We start from the raw sequence: 18,516 nt of genomic DNA on the forward strand, positions 1-18,516 counted from the left end.
GGGGCCCTATTCCAATTGGGGGCAACCTTCTGGACCACGGCCTTGCGTCCAGTAAGCCATATTCTGAACAACAAGCAATGCCATGTGCTGCTCTGTGCTCCTGAACAGGTGCAGGGCGGGGGGGTGCACATCCATGTATGAGACGGGTTGGTTGGGCCAATAGTCACAGTGTCCCGTGAATGGTACAAAGGACATACACACTGCTTTCCTATCTGCCAGCGTTCTCAGGAAGGAAAACCCTGCTGCATTCAGAAAGGAGATTCTTTCTTTCTTTGAGTAATTTCTAGAACAGAGATCACCAACAGATGTGTCTGCTAGGCTTGCCCAGCATGAGTTATCAAGGGATGGATGGATTTTGCACAGAAGTGACACAGGCTGTTTTTACTTTTTGTGACAAAGTGGCAAATAGAGGACACAATCTGTCACTGAATGTGGTTTATGAATTATGAGTGAAGCAACACTAGCTTAAGCCGTAGGAGAGTTTTCTTTTAAACTCTGTACCGAAGTACACCGTGGGTTTATAAAGGGAACATAGGTTAAGTGCTTCCTTGGTGACTTTTTGATTAAATATACACGCCCATATAGCCAGTACCCAGATAGCCACTCTCCTGATCTCCATCACCGCAGATTACTTTTGACTGTTTTGTACGTAGAAATGGAATCCTATGGTATATACCTTTTCTATCAGGTTCCTTTAACGTTTTTTTTTATGAGTTTCTTTCATGTTGTTGGGTATAGTCATGGTACATTTGCTGTCGCTATTGTATAACCCTGTCCTACTGTGGATGGGTTGGGCGGTTTCCATATTGGAGATAACACAAAAATCCTCGTACCCGTCTTTTGGTGAGCGCATGTCTGAATTCTGTTGGGTATATGCTTCAGAGTGGAATTATTCACATTGTTTTTTTAGTGTTCAATTCAGTAGTTTTTAGTGCAGTCACAGGTATGTGCAAGAATCACCACAGTCAGTTTTAGAACATTTTCCTCACCTCAAAGAGAAACCCCATACCGTTAGCTGTCACCTCTGTATCCTTCCTTCCCCTCAGCCCTCAGCAATCATGTAATCTACTTTCTGTCTCTATAGATTTGCCTTTCTCAACATTTCATATGCATGCAATTTTTACCATATGTGGCTTTCTGTGTCTGGCTTCTTTTGCTTATAATATCTCAGGGTTTATCCATGTCGTAGTGGGTATTACTCCTTCATTTCCCTTTCAGGGCCAAATAATATTTCACTGAATGATCATCCCTATTTTGTTTATCCATTCCTCTGTTGCTGGAACCACTAGGTTATTTTCACCTTTGGCTGTTTTGTGAATAGAATTGCTATGAACGGGGCGCCTGGGTGGCTCAGTGGGTTAAAGCCTCTGCCTTCAGCTCAGGTCCTGGGATTGAGCCCAGGCTCTCTGCTCAGCAGGGAGCCTGCTTCCCCCTCTCCCTCTGCCTGCTTCTCTGCCTACTTGTGATCTCTGTCTGTCAAATAAATAAATAAAATCTTTTTTTAAAAAAAAAAGGATTGCTACGAACATTTATGCACAAGTCTGAATTTGAGCACCTGTTTTCAATTTTGGGGGGTCAACACCTAGGAGCAGAATTGCTGGGTCATAAACTCTATGTTTAACTTTTTGGAGAAAAACCAAACTGGTTTCCACATTGGCTGTGCCATTTTACATTCCCCCTGGTGATACCCAGGGGTTCCAGTTTCTGTACATGCTCACCAGCACTTGTTATTTTATTTTTGATTTTGTTTTTTTTTGTTGTTGTTGTTTTTTTGTTTTTTTTATTCTAACCTTTCAAGTGTGTGTAATCTGGTAGCTCACCATTCCTTTTGTTTGTATTTCATGTGCTTGTGGACCTTATATCTTCTTTGGAAAAATGTCTATTCAGTGTTTCACTCATTTTTTTTTTTAAAGATTTTATTTATTTATTTGACAGACAGAGATCACAAGTAGGCAGAGAGGCAGGCAGAGAGAGAAGAGGAAGCAGGCTCCCTGCTGAGCAGAGAGCCCGATGCGGGGCTCAATCCCAGGACCCTGAGATCATGACCCGAGCCGAAGGCAGGGGCTTAACCCACTGAGCCACCCAGGCGCCCCATTTCACTCATTTGTTAATGGGTCGTTATGTGCATTATTTATAATTCACGCATTTGGTGATTCCACTGAGTACCTCTTACATTCCAGGCACTGTGAGTCACTGGGGATAGAACCGTGGATATTTTAGTTGCTAACAATAAAACATCAGAGAATTCTTAAAAAACAAACAAACAAACAAACAAAAAAACCCAAACCCTTGTTTCCTGGCAGCAGATGTGCCCCTGAATTCTCAAGTGCCAACTCTCTGAGGGGATCTTTAGGTGGGGTTTCATCTCCAGTTCCTGGCTCCCGCGTATTTATATGTTCTACAATACCCAACCCAAGTAGCTGAAAGCTTCACTAAACATTGAGAGTAGTCTCTCCTTATCCGTGGGGGATACGTTCCAGGAGCCCTGGTGGATGCCTAAAACCACAGCTAGTACTGAAGCCTGTATGTACAAAGCTTTTTCCTATCCATACATACCGATGATGAAGTTTGATTTATAATTTGGACACATAAGAGATTAACAATAACAGAATAATTATAACAATATACTATAATAAAAATTAGGTGAATGTGGTCTCTCTCTCTCAAAATATCTTGTTCTCATTCTCCTATACTCACTCTTCTGTGATGACATGAGACAATAAAATGCCTACGTGATGAGATGAAGTAAGTGAATGACGTCAACATGTGACATAAAGTGGAACTACTGCTGACCGTCTGACTGTCTGACCGTCTGACCTCATATCAGAAGGAGGCTCCTCTGCTTAACCGTGGGGAGCTGCAGAAGAGGGGAGGACTCTTGGACTTTAGTTCTTTGAGTTGGGAACCATAGGAACTGCTAGCTCTCTTCCAACTCCATAAGCTTCCCAGCCAAATTGAAATAATGATAATAATAATAACAAACGAAAACCACTTGTCCCCTAAGCTAATCTCTATTGTCTTTTTCAGAGTTAGGTGGAATGTCTGCCACTTTGTTTAAGAGCAGAAAAAGCAGTGGCTCCCTCCTTTTGCCCAAGGCCTTTGGGGCATGTTTGAGGAAGGAGGGAAGTAGAAACTACTCTGTTTGCCCGTGGGATTTCGAAACAATGGGTGGTTCTCACATCTATGAGCAAAGTGCATTCATCCAAGTTTCTTAAGTCCTTTGGATGAGCCACCTGTGTCTGCTTCAAAGTCCTGCCCTGCTCCAATCCCTGTTTCTTGATGTCAATTAATAAACAGTTGTGGAAAATATAGAATGGAGATTTGACAATCTGGGGGACACGTCCAAAGCCTCAAGTACAGAATTGCCCACGCACTTCTTTCTCCCCGAATTGTGTGGTCCTCGGCTGCAGAACCAGCTACTACCAGCCCGAACAGACCACTTGGCCTCTTTGCACTCCACTTTCTTTACCTGGAGAATGGGAGTTCATGCTTTCCACCTGCCCTTCTTAGGATTTGCCTAGAATATATCAGAGAAACCCACTCTCACCGTGGCTTCAAGGAGATGGGAGTTTTTTTTTTCTGGGAGACAGCCGGCCCATGGCAGCACGGTACGCCTTGCTGTCGACATCAGCTCTGCAATGTCCAAGCTCACCAGGTGGCCCAAGATGGCTGCCATTCTCTTCCTGTCACAGATGATATTCCAGCCAGTGAAGGACAAAGAAAAGATGTCCCTTCCCGGGAAGGAAAGTTGCACATGTACCTCTCTGTAGATCTCCCTGGGCAGACCACCTGTGAGGGAAGCTTGGGAATGCGGTCTGGGGTCCACATAGCCATGGCCAGTTGAACACCCCAAGGGTAATTTATTAAGGACAAGGGCCTACTGGGGGCCTTTGTCACAGCACCTATCAGAGCTGCCATGAAGATGAGGGATGTAACACATGTGACAACTGAAATGGGCTTCTTTTCTGGTTTTTGGTTTTTTTTTTTTTTTCAAAGATTTTATTTATTTATTTATTTGACAGAGAGAGAGATCACAAGTAGGCAGAGAGGCAGGCAGAGAGAGAGGAGGAAGCAGGCTCCCTGCTGAGCAGAGAGCCCGATGCGGGACTCGATCCCAGGACCCTGAGATCATGACCTGAGCCGAAGGCAGCGGCTTAATCCACTGAGCCACCCAGGCGCCCTGGTTTTTGTTTTGTTTTGTTTAGCAGGGATTAGAGGGGCGGGGAGAGGTTGTACATAAATCAACTCGTTGACTTACCAGCTAGAATTTCCAGGAGGCTACCGTCTGGTCTGAAATCCATGGTGAATGAGTAGAAACCCAAGTTCCGAACTAAAGAGGATGCCTGGTCACTGTGAGAATAAGAGAAAGCCTGTTGTCAGGCTCTGTTGACAGCAAAGCCATTCAGGTGGCTGAGATTGGCCCTTGGCCTCCTCCTGATTCCAATCCTGGGCTAGGCGAGGCCGCGTGCCAGGACTTCGAGGGTCCTGGTCATAACTGAAAGTGAAAAATGCAGGTATATTAGGATGTGCCAGTTGTAAGCAAATCAAAGCCAATTTATCTTTTTTGCTCATGTATTAGACTGCACGTATAAGCGAAATCATGCAATGTTTGTCTCTCTGCATAACTTAACATCATGTCCTCCAGCTTCATCCTCGTTGTTACAAATGGAATTTGGCTTTTCTTTTCTCCCCAAACTAGCTTAAATTTAAAGAGGGAGTGTATTGTCTTTTGGCAGTGAAAAGTCCAGAGGAAGGTAGACATCCCATGCGGCTAGGCCTGGGGATTCGAAGCCTCACGGTGAAGTCTATGGCTGTGTCTTCCTGTCTCTGTCTCTTTGTGTCTCTCCCTGCTTAACCCTGTGTTCAGTTTGTCCCTAAGCCAGGTTCTCTCCACGTGCTTGTTCTTAGAACCATTGCTTTGGCAAACCCCAAGAAAAAGAGCATGCTTTTTCCCAGTGGGCAAACATGCACACCCTCGACTACATGTGTGTGAGGTAGGGATTTGGGATACACAATCTCTTTTGAGGTGACCACTGAGCGACTATTGGGAATCTGCTCAAAACTCATTAGGTTATCAGCCTGTGGGTGATGGGTGTAGGCCTTACAGGACCACAAAGTCCTGCTGTCTGGGCTGTTTTCTGCCCCAGCTCATCAGCAGGAACCACGTGGCCTAGGTGACTCACCATAACCCTTTTAAACCCGGTGGGGGCAACTGGGTGCTCAGTCAGTTAAACGTCCAACTCTTGATCTCAGCTCTGGTCTTGACCTTGGGGTCATGAGTTCAAGCACCACACTGGGCTCCACCCTAGGCATGGAGCCTACTTTAAAAAAAAAAAGAAAGAAAGAAAGGAGGATGTCTGAGTAGTTCAGTCAGTTAAATGTCTGCCTTCAGCTCAGGTCATGATCCCAGGGCCCTGGGATCGAGTCCCTCGTTGGGCTCCCTGTTCAGTGGGGAGCCTGCTTCTCCTTCTGCCTCTGCCTGCTATTCCCTCTGCATGTACTCTCTCTCTGTGTCAAATAAATAAAGTCTTTTTTTTTTTAATATTTTATTTATTTATTTGACAGGCAGAGATCACAAGTAGGCTGAGAGGCAGGCAGAGAGAAAGGAGGAAGCAGGCTCCCTGCAGGGAGCCTGACTTGGGGCTCGATCCCAGGACCCTGGGATCATGACCTGAGCCAAAGGCAGAGGCCTTAACCCACTGAGCCACCCAGGCGCCCCAATAAAATCTTTTAAAAAATAAAACAAAACAGAAGGACGCCTGGGTGGCTCAGTCTGTTACATGTCCACCTTCAGCTCAGGTCATGATCCCAGGGTCCTGGGATTGAGCTCAGCATCAGGCTCCTTGCTGAGCAGGAAGCCAGCATCTCCCTCTGTCTGCTGCTCCCCCTGCCTGTGCTCCTGCTCTCTTTCTGACCACAAAAAAAAAAAAAAAACATTTGAAGGAAGAAAAGATTAGCTAGGTCATTTAGATAATATCCCCTTTCGGGGCACCTGGGTGTCTCAGTGGTTAAAGCCTCTGCCTTCAGCTCAGGTCATGATCTTAGGGTCCTGGAATCAAGCCCTGAATCAGGCTCCCTGCAGGGTGCCTGCTTCCTCCTCTCTCTCTCTGCCTGCCTCTGTGCCTACTTGTGATCTCTGTCTGTCAAATAAATAAATAAAATCTTTAAAAAAAAAAAAAAAGATAATATCCCCTTTCACCTGAGAATAACCAGCGGATCCAGTCCTTAAACTAGTCATAGGTGGGGAAGCTCAGGCCTAGAGAGGAGAATCCCTGTGTCTTTACTTGGATTCCCTAGAGAATGAGAACTATAGGTGGTTTGTAGTGCTGGGAGGCAGAAGTGAGGGAAAGAGACTGAAAGAGAAGCAGGCATAGAGTGTGTTATGGAAGTTGCAGCCAAGGCGACAAGGGCTTTACCCACTAGGACCTCTGAGAAGGTACAGACACCTCCCAGATCTGTTCAGCTGCAGAAGGGGAGAACTGAAGCCCCCCAAAAAGACAGAATCCCAAGGAACTTGTCCCAGTGACAGAAACCACATTTGCTCCATGGTCCATGTCCCATGGAGGTGACATGGGACACCGAAGGTATCTGTGGCAGGTGCCCATCCCGCCAGCAGCATACCTGGGATGAGACCCCTGCCACCCCATCTCTGATCCCAGTCCGGTGGTCACCTACTCCCCACCAAGCTACCAGGGGTGTTCCCACAGTGGAACTCCTCCTCATCTTCCTGGTCCAAAGTGGCAGTCAGGCTGAGCAGCGTCCCCACCAGCCTGCCTCGTGGCCCGCCTCCTGGAAGAGGGCAGCAGGCTCCTCTCCCATTTAGGAGGAAACCCCATTTTGCTCCTCTCTGCCCTGCATATCTGGTTCTTCCCAGAAATTCTCCCCCACAAGATCCAGGCAGTCAATCAACAGAAGATACACATGGTCTTTCTGGCACAGCAGCTGGAATGGTCACCGCTGTCCCACAGGCCCCACGCCACACCCTCTCTGATGGGAACAGGGTCTGAGGCCTGTTGTGCTCCTCGCTGCCCAGCAGCCAAGGCCTCAGCAGGAGACCGGCCCCTGTCCCCCAGAGGGGCTGGTGAGCACAGGGAGGCCTAAGCCTACCATGTGATACTTTTACTTCTGGGGCCTTTTCTGCTTTTGTTTTTTTAAAATAATTAATAGTTTAGTTGTTTTTGTTTTTGAGTACAGTTTGAGAGTTATAGAATAACCAAGCCTTTCTCTTGGGCCCGGGGTCCTGGCGGTGGGGGGGGGGGGCAGTTTCTCTAACAGCCCCTCTCATGTCCCTGCCTGGCATCATGGAGCCCATCTCCCCACAACCCTGTCTCCCCACAGCTCCAGAGAGGCCGATACCACCATCCCCCTGCCCATTGGAGGCCTCAGCTATGTCCAGGGCTTCACAAACAATAGTCTTCTCCACAAGACTGTGGGGCAGTGCCTGGAAGCCACAGTACAGAGGGTCCCTGACAAAGAGGCCTTAGTCGTGTACCAGGAAAACATCAGGTTGACCTTCGCCCAGCTCAAGGAGGAGGTGGGTCCTGGTCTGAACCCCAAAGGTGGGCAGGTACTGGGTGGGTGGGGGTGGAACTGCAGGGACAGCAGCAGGCTGTGGGGGTGGGAGGGTGTGACTGGGGCTGCCTAAGGACGGGGCAGGGGGTGGGGCATAGCAGGAGAACGGGGCATCACTGAGGCAGAAGAGGCCACCTGCCCCTGATGTCCCCTGTACCGCTCCCTCCTGGGATACTTGTGAACTCTGCGTCGCTCCAGACCCACGGAGGCCTGGGAATCTGCCCATCCCTCATTCTCAGTGGGATCTGACGGCAATCCCTGGGCCAAGGGCAGAGGTGGGAGTCACAGGCCCCTTCCCGCTCGCCCGCCTCTCACCTCTTATGCTCTGTTTACACCAGGTGGACAAAGCCGCTTCTGGGCTCCTGAGTCTTGGTCTCTGCAAGGGCGACAGGCTGGGCATGTGGGGACCCAACTCCTATGCATGGGTACTCATGCAGCTGGCCACCGCCCAGGCGGGCATCATTCTGGTGAGCAGGGCGTTGACCAACACAGCTGAGTGTGTAGGGATGCATAATTCAGGGGGACTCCCCGGCTCCTCGGCCCCCAAACCACCAGAAGGTAGGACTTTCTTCTGAAGCCTACCAAGGAGGCCCTGGAAGTGTAGGGCACTGCCTCTGACTTCATGATGTTTCTGTGCCTCCTAAGAATGGAGGGCCAGGGAGAGGGGCAGGGTTGAGTCAAGATACTGACTGACATCCCCTCACTGTCTCCACCAGGTGTCGGTGAATCCGGCCTATCAGGCTATGGAACTAGAGTATGCCCTCAAGAAGGTAGGACCCTCAAGAGTCTATCTTTCCTTAGAGGGTGGGAGGAGAGGGTGGTTGGTTAGACGCGAGGCTGGTGTATGCGTTGAAGGGGGCATGTGTGTGTGTCAGGGTGGAGGTGGATGGGTGAGGCGGTGTGTGTGTGTGAGAGAGAGAGAGTAATGGCTAGAACTACTCAGAGCCCCTGCCTGGAGCTCCCCGCTGACTGTGCTGGGGGGGCACGGCCCCATCCCCACAGGTAGGCTGCAAAGCCCTCGCTTTCCCTAAGCAATTCAAGAATCAGCAATACTATCAAATCTTGAAGCAGATCTGTCCAGAGTTGGAGAAGGCCGAGCCAGGGGCCTTGAACAGTCAGAGGTGAGGGTGTCCCACATTGGGAAGGGCACATGGTGTGGCCCCCCGGCCCCTGCACCCCCGGGGATGAGGTTCGTGTCTGTCCAGGTTCTGACTCTCGCCACCCTCCCTACTCGCAGGCTCCCAGACCTGACCACGGTCATCTCGGTGGATGACCCTCTGCCGGGGACCCTGCTCCTGAAGGAGGTGGTGGCGGCCGGAGGCGAAGAGCAGCATCGGGCCCGGCTCCAGTACAGCCAGCAGTTCCTGTCTTGCCATGACCCCATCAACATCCAGTTCACTTCGGTAGGGCAGAGGCCTCCAGGCCCCGCACCCCGGCTGGCGTGCTCCCCGCTATTCACCCCGGCGACACTTGCCCAAGATAGAAGAGATGGCCGTGGAGGTCCAGAGGGCAGATGTTCTCCTGGGGCCAGCCCTAGTGGTCCTCTCTGCCCTGGAAAAGTGTTGGCCACTGGTGTCCTTGTCACATGCTCCCCTCCCCTCATCTTCTCATTGTCAGCACAGGGCCAGACCCACTGGGCCACCACAGGCCAGAGCTGATAGATCCGCCCCCCCATTTAGCTGATGAGGAAACTGAGGCCTGGGGTGGGAATCTGCTGGTGGGCCACAGAGTCCTCTGAGCTGCTCTGTGAGTGGCTTACTCTCCCCATCTCTGCGTCCCAACACCCGGCACTGAGCGGGCGCGTGCTGAGCCTTTGTGAATGCATGGTCAATGAATGAACCGATCTGGGGCAATAGTCCCCGTCTCCTGACACCCCATTCCAGGGCTCTCCCACCCGGGGCCGAGAGTGGGGAAGGAGATAGGGAGCGGGAGGCCAGGCATCACCTGCTTGTCTTAACAGGGGACGACAGGCAGACCCAAGGGGGCCACCCTCTCCCACTACAACATTGTCAACAATTCCAACCTGATAGGGGAACGGATTAAGTTGCACCTCAAGGTGAGGGGCCTAGCCCAGGCCTGCGAGGGGATGTGGGGCGCTTGTGGGGTGGAATGTACTTGTGGGGCTCCCCCTGCTGGCTAGATGAACTGGTTCCTGGGCCTTTGGGCTCCAGGATAGAACCGGCTTCCTGCCTCCATCTCCAGACACCTGAGGAGACACGGATGGTCTTGCCCAGCCCCTTGTACCACTGTCTGGGGTCTGTGGGGGGCACAATGGTGAGCCTGATGTATGGCACCACCCTCATCCTATCCTCTCCGACCTTTGATGGCAAGAAGGCGCTGGAGGCCATCAGCAAAGAGAGGTGGGCATCAGTGGGCAGCCCTCCTTTCTCAGGGGCTGATGAGACCCTCCTATTCCTGACTCCTGGGCCCTGATCCCTTCTGGAGATGTCTCCTCCCTTCGGCCCAGAGAAATGGAGACCAGGGGTAGCAGGGGTCTCCCAGGGGAGGACCAGTTCCTGCCTCTGAGAGCTTTTCCTTGTTTCCCACTTATGCAGCCTTGGCCCTCACTGCAGGTTCAGGGTGGGATGGGTGAGAAGAGGGAGTTCCCTTCTCCTTCCCAGCCTGATTTTGAGACCCCCCCCCCACCTTACACAGAGGCTCCTTCCTGTATGGCACCCCCACAATGTTCGTGGACATTCTGAACCAGCCAGACTTCTCCAGTTATGACATCTCGTCCATACGTGGAGGTGGGGTGGCCAGGCCAGGATTGGTCTGGTGAGCTAGATATATGCCCAGGCTTTTATTTAGGGGCAACAAGATCACTGTAGAAAAGTGGGTGGGTGGGAGGCAAATACTTAGCATCCCTGGACCACCAGCCCAAGGCCAGCTGCCAGCTGTAGGAGTAAGTCCAGGGTCAAGGATGAGCGGGGAATGTTCTTCTCTAGAAGGAGCCATAGGGGAAGGGGGTCCACTGGGCCTGGAGAAGCGGGGAGCTGTGTCAGTCCTCTCTCTGATTCAGGTGTGATTGCTGGGGCCTCTGCACCCCCAGAGCTGATCCGAGCCATGATTGACAAGCTGAACATGAAGGAACTGGTGGTGAGTGGAAGGTGGCTGGGCTGTGGCTATGGGCAGGGCGCCGGCTGGGCTGGGGTGAGAACAGACTGGTGGGTTTGAGGATGGGTTCAGGCCAGATCTCCAAGGAAGACCCTCTCAGCTGGTCCTCATTCCAGAAAGCAGATGTGAGAAAGTCTGACCTCCAGTAGCTGGTGAATCATAGAAATAGGTGACAGGGGGCCACCTGGGTGGCTCTATCGGTTAAGAGTCTGCTTCCGCTCAGGTCATGATCCCAGAGTCCTGGGATGAAGTCCTCTATTGGGCTCCCTGCTCAGCGGGGAGCCTGCTTCTCCCTCTGCCCCTCCCCCCAGCTTATGCACACTCGCTCGCTCGCTCTCTCTCGCAAAAATAAATAAATAAAATCTTTTTAAAAAATAGATGACAGGGGAGTACATATTACATATACATAAATTTATATTTATGAAAATCTGGGAAAGAAGTGCAGCATGAGAGGGTATGCGGCAAAGCACCAGTGTCCTGCTAGAGTGTCCTGGCAAGTGGGGGGGCCGGGTGGCTGGCGGAGTTGGGGTATGGGCTTATGGACTCTTTCAGGAACGAGGAGTGGGGCAAGGATCTGATGTTTGTTTCCAAATGGAAAGGGGAGCAGAGGGAAGGAAGATTCTGGAAGGCCGGCCATCCTGATGGCCACCCTGTTTTGGTTCTGAAGGACTTGGGGTCTTGGCAACAGCTTCTCTGAGAGGAGCCGTGACGTGGGGTCAGGCGTGCTGGAGCTCTCACTGTCGGGTCGACCTAGGTTCGTGCTGGAGCGCCCGAGTCCCCCTGCCAGGACGTGTCTAGATGTGGACAGCTCTGTGTGCCAGCAGAGGCTGTGGGGAGAAGGTGGGGGTCAGAGGTGGGAAGGTCAGTAGTTTCTCCAGCTGAAGGCAGAGGCCGGTCACCAGGACCGGCTGGGTCAGGACCTGTAGTGAGGCAGAGTTTGGTGTCAGAAGTCCAACAACCCAGACGAGGCTTGCAGAGGATGGTGGGAGTCCCGGGCAGTGTCATTTTCCCCCTTAGAGGGGAGCCCAGCCCTCCCCTCCTCTCTCTACACAAATGGAGGGTCTGCATGCCCCTCTCTGGGGACACCCTCCTCCCTTGCTGGAATCTCCGAGAAGGGAACGGGGAACCTGCCCACCTGTCCCCCACCTGTTTAATGGCGGCCGGCTTTCTTGGACCTCTTAGTGGGGGACTTGCAGCCACGCAAAGCGTCCGTGTCACGGATATGCTGGCCTTTGAACTTGGCGGGCGAGGCACAAGTGGCATCAGGGCGAGAAGTCTTGGCTTCCAGCCACCTAGAGAGACAGAGAGTCGCTGGACTTGGGGGAGAGATATGGGAGTGCGGGGGGAGGGGATGGCAAGCTGGGGGCCAGGACGGACTTATCTATAGGGTGGCCTGGAACCGTCATCTTCAACGTGACAAACTCCTAGGCTCCCACACCTACTAGGTAGCAGATCTAGGACATATTGTCCAGATGTTTCCGTGTGGGGCCAGGGTATCTCCTCTCTGTCCCCTGAGGGTGGGTTCTGGGGTGGGGGCTGTGAGGAGGGGGGTTGTTCTCACCTCCGAAGACCTCGGAGCTGGCAGGTACACTTCCAGGGGTTGTTGGTAAGGGTGAGGGTCTCTAGGCTGTCGAAGGGGAAGTTGGAGGGCAGCTGGTTCAAGCGGTTGTTCTCCAGGTGGACGTGTTTCAGGGTGGTCACACCCAGGAAGGCACCGTCGGAGAACTGGGGAGTGAGGTGAACAGGAGTGAGCACCCCAGCCCCAGCCAGGGTCCAGCCTCTCCCAGCACTATGGTCCCAGAGGACAGGGTCCTTCCCTGGACAGAAACAGTGGCTCGGCGAGGAGTTTCAGCATGTCTAGGTTCTCTCCGATGATCTAATCCGTACAACCCCCTATTGACATAGGTGCTGGTGTTTCCAAAATGCAGATGGGGTACCGGGAAGGGAGGGGGAACGTCAAGTCTCTTGCCCAGGGACACACTAGCGAGTAAACAGCAGCCACAGGACCACACCCAGCTCCTCTTCCCCTGGCACCATGCTCCCTGCACAAACACTGGGACCGGGGAGGCAGCCAGAGTTTGGCTCCAGCGGCCCAAGTTGGCAACTGGTGAAGCTGGTCAGTGTTTGGTGGGATGGGCAATGAGCCCAGGCTCCCCGCAGCCCCAGGGTCCTGGGACTTTCCCCAACACTGTCCTCACTGCTCCTTCCCCCACTGCTTGCCAGAGGCTATTTGTGGAGTCTCCTCGGTGGGGCCTTTGGCCCGGCTGGATGGCTCCAGAGGAAACATTCTATTGGGGCCCACATCTTGGCCCAGGCATCACAGTCCTGCCTGGCCTGCCCTGCCCCAGATCGGTCCCTGCTGTCCTGCTCTGCTCCCCACTAAAAGCCCACTCTGGCACTGGTGGGCCACGGGGAACCCTGACTTTATCTCTGGAGGCGCCGGGGCTGAAGATGGGTGGGCTCCATCCACCCAGACAAAGGTTGGCAGCCATCCAGGTATAGTTCTACCCTCGTCCCTGTGCCTGTGGCTCAGGGAGGGGTGTGCAGTTCCCTGGAACAAGACTGCTCCAGTGACGGTCTTCTACAAACCTTACCCTGGTCCCCACCCGAGCTTCCTGGCCGAAGCCCCTGTACCAGAGTGATTTTCCAGCCCCGAGGAGGGATTCTGCCCCAACCCCAGGCAGCCCCACCTGGGTATCACCGGCAGAAAGGACTGAAGAAGGCTGTAGCCAGGAGATGGGTCTGGTGATCGGAGTGGCCAAAGAGTTGTCAGTGGTCTGGGGGACACTGAGGCACAACCAGTCCTCTCCACAGGGAGACACCTGGAGTCTTAGGCCAAAGGCTGACAGTGCTCTGTAGCTCTCGCCTTTGTCCCTTCACAGAGCCCCTGAGTGCCATTCCTGCACCCTGGGGAAGCCCTGTTTCCTGGGCCCCCCTCAGTAGAAATGGACCTGGGAACGCAGTGGGGTGTGGATGTGTGTGAGCAGGAGGAGAGGGAGGACATTCGCCAGAGCCTCTGGGGGACACGAAGGAGGTCTTCTTCCTGGGGCTGTTTGCTTTCCCCTCACGCCCTGGCCCCCAGCCCCACCTCAGCACGCACAGACACCCCCCACCCCCAACCAAGAACAGGGTCTCTTTGTGGGCCTGATCTGCCCAGCTCCTCTGGTAAGCTTCTCAATAAACAAACCTTCCTTTATGGGGCGGTAGGATTACTAGAGACAAGAAAAACACAGCAGAGGAGGGACGGAAGGCCCAACAGGAAGAGGGGGCTCCTACCCACAGCAGGGGGGTTCGGGAGCACTGGACATGCCTCCCGGGGGCCACCGCTGGAGCCAGGTCTATCCATAAGTAGGAACCCTCAGAAGGCAGGGGCTGAGACTGGGGACAGGGAAAGCTGGACAGGATTTAGGGTGGGGATGAGGCACAGAGGCGGCTGAGCGGTTCGCCTCGGAGACAGCCAGAGAGACAGAAGCAATGTTAGGGAAGAAGGGATGGTGCCCAGCCGTGGCCCCAGATCCGTGGGGCCCCTTGGCGGAAGAGGAGCGGGGACGGAGCTCGGCGGCCAGCGGCTCACCTTCTCCAGGTTGGTGTCGTCCAGCCACAGGGTCTCCAGGTACCTGCCGAAAGACTGGAAGGCACTGTCAGGAATGCTTTTCAGGGGGTTGTGGGACAGCTTCAGCTCCTCCACTACCCGTAGCTTGCTGAGAGCCGCCGAGGGGTAGCTGGACAGCTGGTTGCCGTCCAGGTGGAATTTGGCGAGGTTCTCCACATCGTCCAGAGCACCGGGCTGCAGCGAGCTGAGGGCGTTTCCGGACAGGTAGAGCCAGCGCAGGTCCTTGGCGCCCTGGAAGGCGCCGGCGCGCAGCTCCCGAATCTTGTTGTTACTGAGCTGCAGGATGAAAAGGTTGACCAGCGGGGAGAGCAGCCCTCGGGGCAGCTCGGTCACCTTGTTGTGGTCCAGGTAGAGATAGGTGAGCTCCGTTAGGTCGTCGAAGGCGCCCGCACGCAGCACGCGGATGTCGTTGTGGGACAGGTACAGGTAGATGAGCTGCTTGAGGCCCCGGAAGGCACCGGCTGCCACCTCGCGGATCTGGCAGTGCTGCAGGTGCAGCGACACGAGGTTCGGCATGGCCCGGAACGAGTTGGCCGCCAGCACCGGGAAGTTGTTGCGCTGCAGGTTGAGCAGCTTGGTCTTCTCGGACACCTTGGGGATCTTCTGCAGCCCCACCTTGTCGCAGATGACGTGCTGCAAGTCGCTGTGGCAGTGGCAGTTCTGGGGGCAGGCAGCCAGGGCCGGCACCAGGCCGGCCAGGAGGCTGAGGCTGAGCAAGAGCATCGGTCGGGCCATGGCCAGGGACACCTGGGGCCGGGGCCTGGGGGGCAGCGGCGGCGGGGCGCGGGCAGCGGCGAGTCCTCGGCACTCTGGGCTCCGGCCCTCTTTATATGGTGGCCCTGACCGCAGCCTGCAGCCAGAGCCAGCTCCTACGTGGAGCATCCAGGCCACCGGGCTTAACTCCCTCCCGTCCGGAGATGCGCCCCCGCCCTCTACGGGGAGGGGCGGGGCCCTGCCCCCAGCTGGCGACCGTGCGGGGGTGGGGGGGCCCGGTCCATGACCCCCGAGCCTTGTCCCCGAGTCCCAGCACCCTTTCTCCCTGCGCTCAGATCCTGCCTCCCTCCCAAACCCCCACCTCCTTTCCCCATCCTTTGGGGACTGAGGGTGCGGGTGCGTCCAGAGTCCCGAGTTTACACTGGAGAGAGGAGGCATTCCCGAACTGACTTGTTTGCTCCAGTTCGCGCCCCCATGGCACCCCCCCCCCAAAGCACATTCGGCGCGGCGCCCTGGCCCCGGGGAGGGAGGAAGCGGGGCCGGACAGCCGGACGCGAGTCTCGCCGCGGTCGGCAGGCCGGCGGCGCTTTAATGGCACTTTTGTGCGGCGCCCGCCGAGCGTGAGAGCCGCGCTGGCGGCGGGCTCCCCCTTCCGGCTGGACAGCGGGCCAACCCGAGGGAAATGGGGGCTCCTTCCCCGCCGCAGGGGCTGCTCTCTGGCCCCTCTCCCCCAGCACAGGGCTTGAGTTTCGGTCCCCTGCACTCTATCCCGGTTTTCCGCGGTTGAAGGCTAACCCGAAATGTGGAAACAGGGGCGGAGAATGGGGGGCGTCCCTCAGAACTCGCAGACACATCTGAAGACCGCAGGCACCGAGTGGGGAGAACTGAAGGAGTACAGTCGCACCATCTCCCCCTCCCCACCAGTCTCCCCGCCCTTCGTCTCCCTAAAATACCTCCCTCGCCTCAAACCCACCGCCAGTGGTCAGGACCTGCCCCTGCGGGGTCTCTCAGGGTGGCGGCCAGAGTGGCGCCAAGGTGTACTTGGCAGAGGCCACACCTGGGCAGTGGCCCCAGGACTATGGGGGGGGCGGGTCAGATCCTGGCTACCAGGGACCAGCCCTGGATGGCTCTGGGCAGCCCTGCCCCGGCTGACCAGGTCTCTGTGTGTCCACTTGCCAGCCACCGTGTCCGGATTCCTGTGGAAAGTGGAGGGGAGGCAGGCAGGGTCTGAGCTCTGGGCTGCAGGGTAGGGGTTGTTGTCTGTGTTTGAGAGGGGGGAGGGGCAGGTTCAGCCCTCCCCCCCAACCCCCAACCCTCCCTCCCCCACAGTGTGCCAGGTAAAACAGAGGAAACTGGGGGAGGCTGGAAGGTGGAGGATGGTCAAAGGTCTGTTGTCTTTGCTGATCAGGAGCCTAGAATACAGGATAGCTAGCTCCTCTCCCAAGCTCCTTTTACCCATTGCCTTTCCGGGTGGGAGGGTGGGGGGGTCACAGTTGGCTCAGAACATTCTCTGGTGGTATTTAGGCTCCTCCAAGGCTGGCTTCTGGTTTTCTGCTGATCAGGACGTTCCAACCACTAGAAGTGTTGGGTGGGGAGGGTGCCACTGGCTTTTAAACACTCGATTTGGCTACATTTTAATTTTGATGGAAGTAAACTTACAGGAAACTCTCCGAAGCTGGAGGATCACCCACCCAAGCCCAGGCATTGTCCCCCAGTTTTGGGTGGGGGGTGGGCTGTATCTTCGCAGATCCCAGCTGGGCCCAGGCAGGCTGACTTTCTCATCAAGTTTATGAGACCTTCAGTTTGGAAGGCAGGGGTGGGGGATGTTGTGATGTGCGATCAGGAAGGGGGTGCGAAGACCGCCTGGGCCTGAGGGAGAGAAGGCCGGGGCATCGGTAACCCAGGGAGCCATGGGCTCAGGCACATGGCTGCTCCAGGAAGCGGAGAGACAGTGCTGGCTAGAAAAGAATGGTTTCCCTGCTCTCTATTTTAATTCAGACCTGGGGCCCCAGCTCATCGAGCTCATGTGCTCAGCACTCTTGTACTTCTGTCTCTGGATCCCTGACCTCTGCCCAGATGCCCTGTTTCCCACCACTTGGCTGCCTTCTGCTTTCTCCCTGGTTCCTTCCCATTCCCCTAGGGTAGCTCGCCCTCCCCTCTGCAGTCTCGGGGCTCCCTCCAAACACCCTTTTCCGATCCTGTAGGTGGCTTATGGAACCACGGAGAATAGTCCTGTGACTTTCCTGAACTTCCCCGAGGACACTGTGGAGCAGAAGGCAGAAAGTGTGGGCAGAGTTATGCCTCACACAGAGGTGAGCCCCACACCCAGCCCTTCAGACCCCACAGCCCATCCCTCAGCTCAGGTGCATCCCCTGGGGACGTTTATTGCCTTTACTTAGAGACACCCCCTCCCCCAGCTGCAGGGTCCTCCTTGGGCCTGGCCTGGGGTTCTTTCTGTGGGCTGAGGCCTGAGAGGGAAGAGCTGGGGCATTGGCTGAACTCCGCAGCCTCCCTTCCTGTCTGAGGTGTGTTTTTGCCAAGCCCCACTGTCTGTCTCAGGGCCGCCAGGACAGCCTCAAAGAGGAGCCAGAGCACAGCGATTTTTCCTACACAGCTCTTTCTCTCCCACATGCCTCCCCGTCCCCCGCCCCGCCCCGCCTTCCGCAGAGCTCCTCCGTTTGCTTGGCATAAACACTCCAATTCCCAAGCAGCCTGACCCTCCGAGGGCCCCTTGCACCTTGAAGGCTGATCCAGGCACCTCTGGATCAGGCACCTCTCCCTCTGAAATGCCCAAGCCATGGCTCCTTGCCTGCCCCAACGTGGGTGCTTGAGGCCAGCCTGTGCCTGGTTTCCCCTGGCCCCGCTGGGGTCACGGCCCACACAGCCCTTCTCCAGAGGCTCGCCACCGTCCTGGTGCAGACCTCTCCTGTCCGCTCCATGGAGTGAGTGCGCAGCGACATGAGCCCCTTTCCAGGGGCCTGACCGCCTCACTGCCACTCACTGGGATGCCCACCTGCAAGACAGACAGGGGCAGGCCGAGTTCTCCCCATTTCTCAGATGCAGACCCCGAGGCACACAGACTAGGCTTTTCTTGCACGTTGGCTGTGGCTCCTTTCTCTACTAGGGTTGTCAGACTCTGCTTCTCTGTCTCCTCCCGTTCACATGGCCCGGCCACACCACCTCTTTGGCTTCTTTATTTGCTGCTTAAAGGGAAATAAGAGGAGACTCCCTTCTCTTCTGCACAGTTTGTAATTCTTCAGCTGACCTGGCCCTCCACAGGCCCCCTCTGCTTGCCCAGCACCTCCTCGCCTGGGCCCTTCTTCCAGCCCTATCCAGGTGTCTGGCTGGTGGTGGATCCACTCCCATCTTTGTCTCCCTTCCCTGGATTGGGATGGGCAGATCCGGGGGGTGGGGTGGGGGGGTGGAAAGGCAAAGCCGTCCCGAGGGCTCCCCACACTCCCCAAGGTGAAGCGGCAGGAGGCCCCAGCCTGAGGCTACTCGGT

At 55.1% G+C, this 18,516-nt stretch overlaps 2 protein-coding genes across 3 annotated transcripts in view; one reads left to right on the plus strand and one right to left on the minus strand.

Moving 5' to 3' along the window:
- The window catches only part of ACSF2 (acyl-CoA synthetase family member 2), a 35,620-nt gene that overhangs the window by 15,371 nt on the left and 1,733 nt on the right, over positions 1–18,516 (plus strand). Inside the window, exons 2-11 of the mRNA XM_059380722.1 lie at positions 7,339–7,534; positions 7,911–8,039; positions 8,289–8,342; positions 8,575–8,693; positions 8,810–8,975; positions 9,533–9,628; positions 9,775–9,932; positions 10,228–10,319; positions 10,592–10,668; positions 17,218–17,325. Coding sequence (XP_059236705.1) covers positions 7,339–7,534; positions 7,911–8,039; positions 8,289–8,342; positions 8,575–8,693; positions 8,810–8,975; positions 9,533–9,628; positions 9,775–9,932; positions 10,228–10,319; positions 10,592–10,668; positions 17,218–17,325 — 1,195 coding nt within the window. The remainder of the gene's footprint in view (positions 1–7,338; positions 7,535–7,910; positions 8,040–8,288; positions 8,343–8,574; positions 8,694–8,809; positions 8,976–9,532; positions 9,629–9,774; positions 9,933–10,227; positions 10,320–10,591; positions 10,669–17,217; positions 17,326–18,516) is intronic.
- CHAD (chondroadherin) lies at positions 11,089–15,771 on the minus strand. Of its 2 annotated transcripts, none has more exons than XM_059380724.1 (4): positions 14,261–15,771; positions 12,248–12,411; positions 11,833–11,978; positions 11,089–11,513 (listed from the first exon to the last, which is right to left on the minus strand). In XM_059380724.1, exons 1-3 carry the CDS (start codon positions 15,449–15,451, stop codon positions 11,837–11,839), a joined length of 1,497 nt encoding a protein of 498 aa, XP_059236707.1. In that variant the 5' UTR covers positions 15,452–15,771; the 3' UTR covers positions 11,089–11,513; positions 11,833–11,836. The 2 variants fall into 2 exon arrangements, with proteins under 2 accessions (XP_059236707.1, XP_059236706.1); XM_059380723.1 differs by having other exon boundaries at positions 11,090–11,606; positions 14,261–15,770.

Source organism: Mustela nigripes, chromosome 16 (genome assembly GCF_022355385.1).
Source record: "Mustela nigripes isolate SB6536 chromosome 16, MUSNIG.SB6536, whole genome shotgun sequence".
In the NCBI taxonomy this organism is placed as follows: Eukaryota; Metazoa; Chordata; class Mammalia; order Carnivora; family Mustelidae; genus Mustela; species Mustela nigripes.

Excerpts from the sequence above, each read along its gene's own strand:
- CHAD (XM_059380724.1), bottom strand. The coding sequence starts at position 15,451 with ATGCCTCCTCTCTCCAGTGTAAACTCGGGACTCTGGACGCACCCGCAC. Across the intron at positions 12,412-14,260 it reads ACGACACCAACCTGGAGAAG|TTCTCCGACGGTGCCTTCCT; the intron begins GTGAGCCGCTGG and ends CTCACTCCCCAG. Across the intron at positions 11,979-12,247 it reads CAGCTCCGAGGTCTTCGGAG|GTGGCTGGAAGCCAAGACTT; the intron begins GTGAGAACAACC and ends CTGTCTCTCTAG.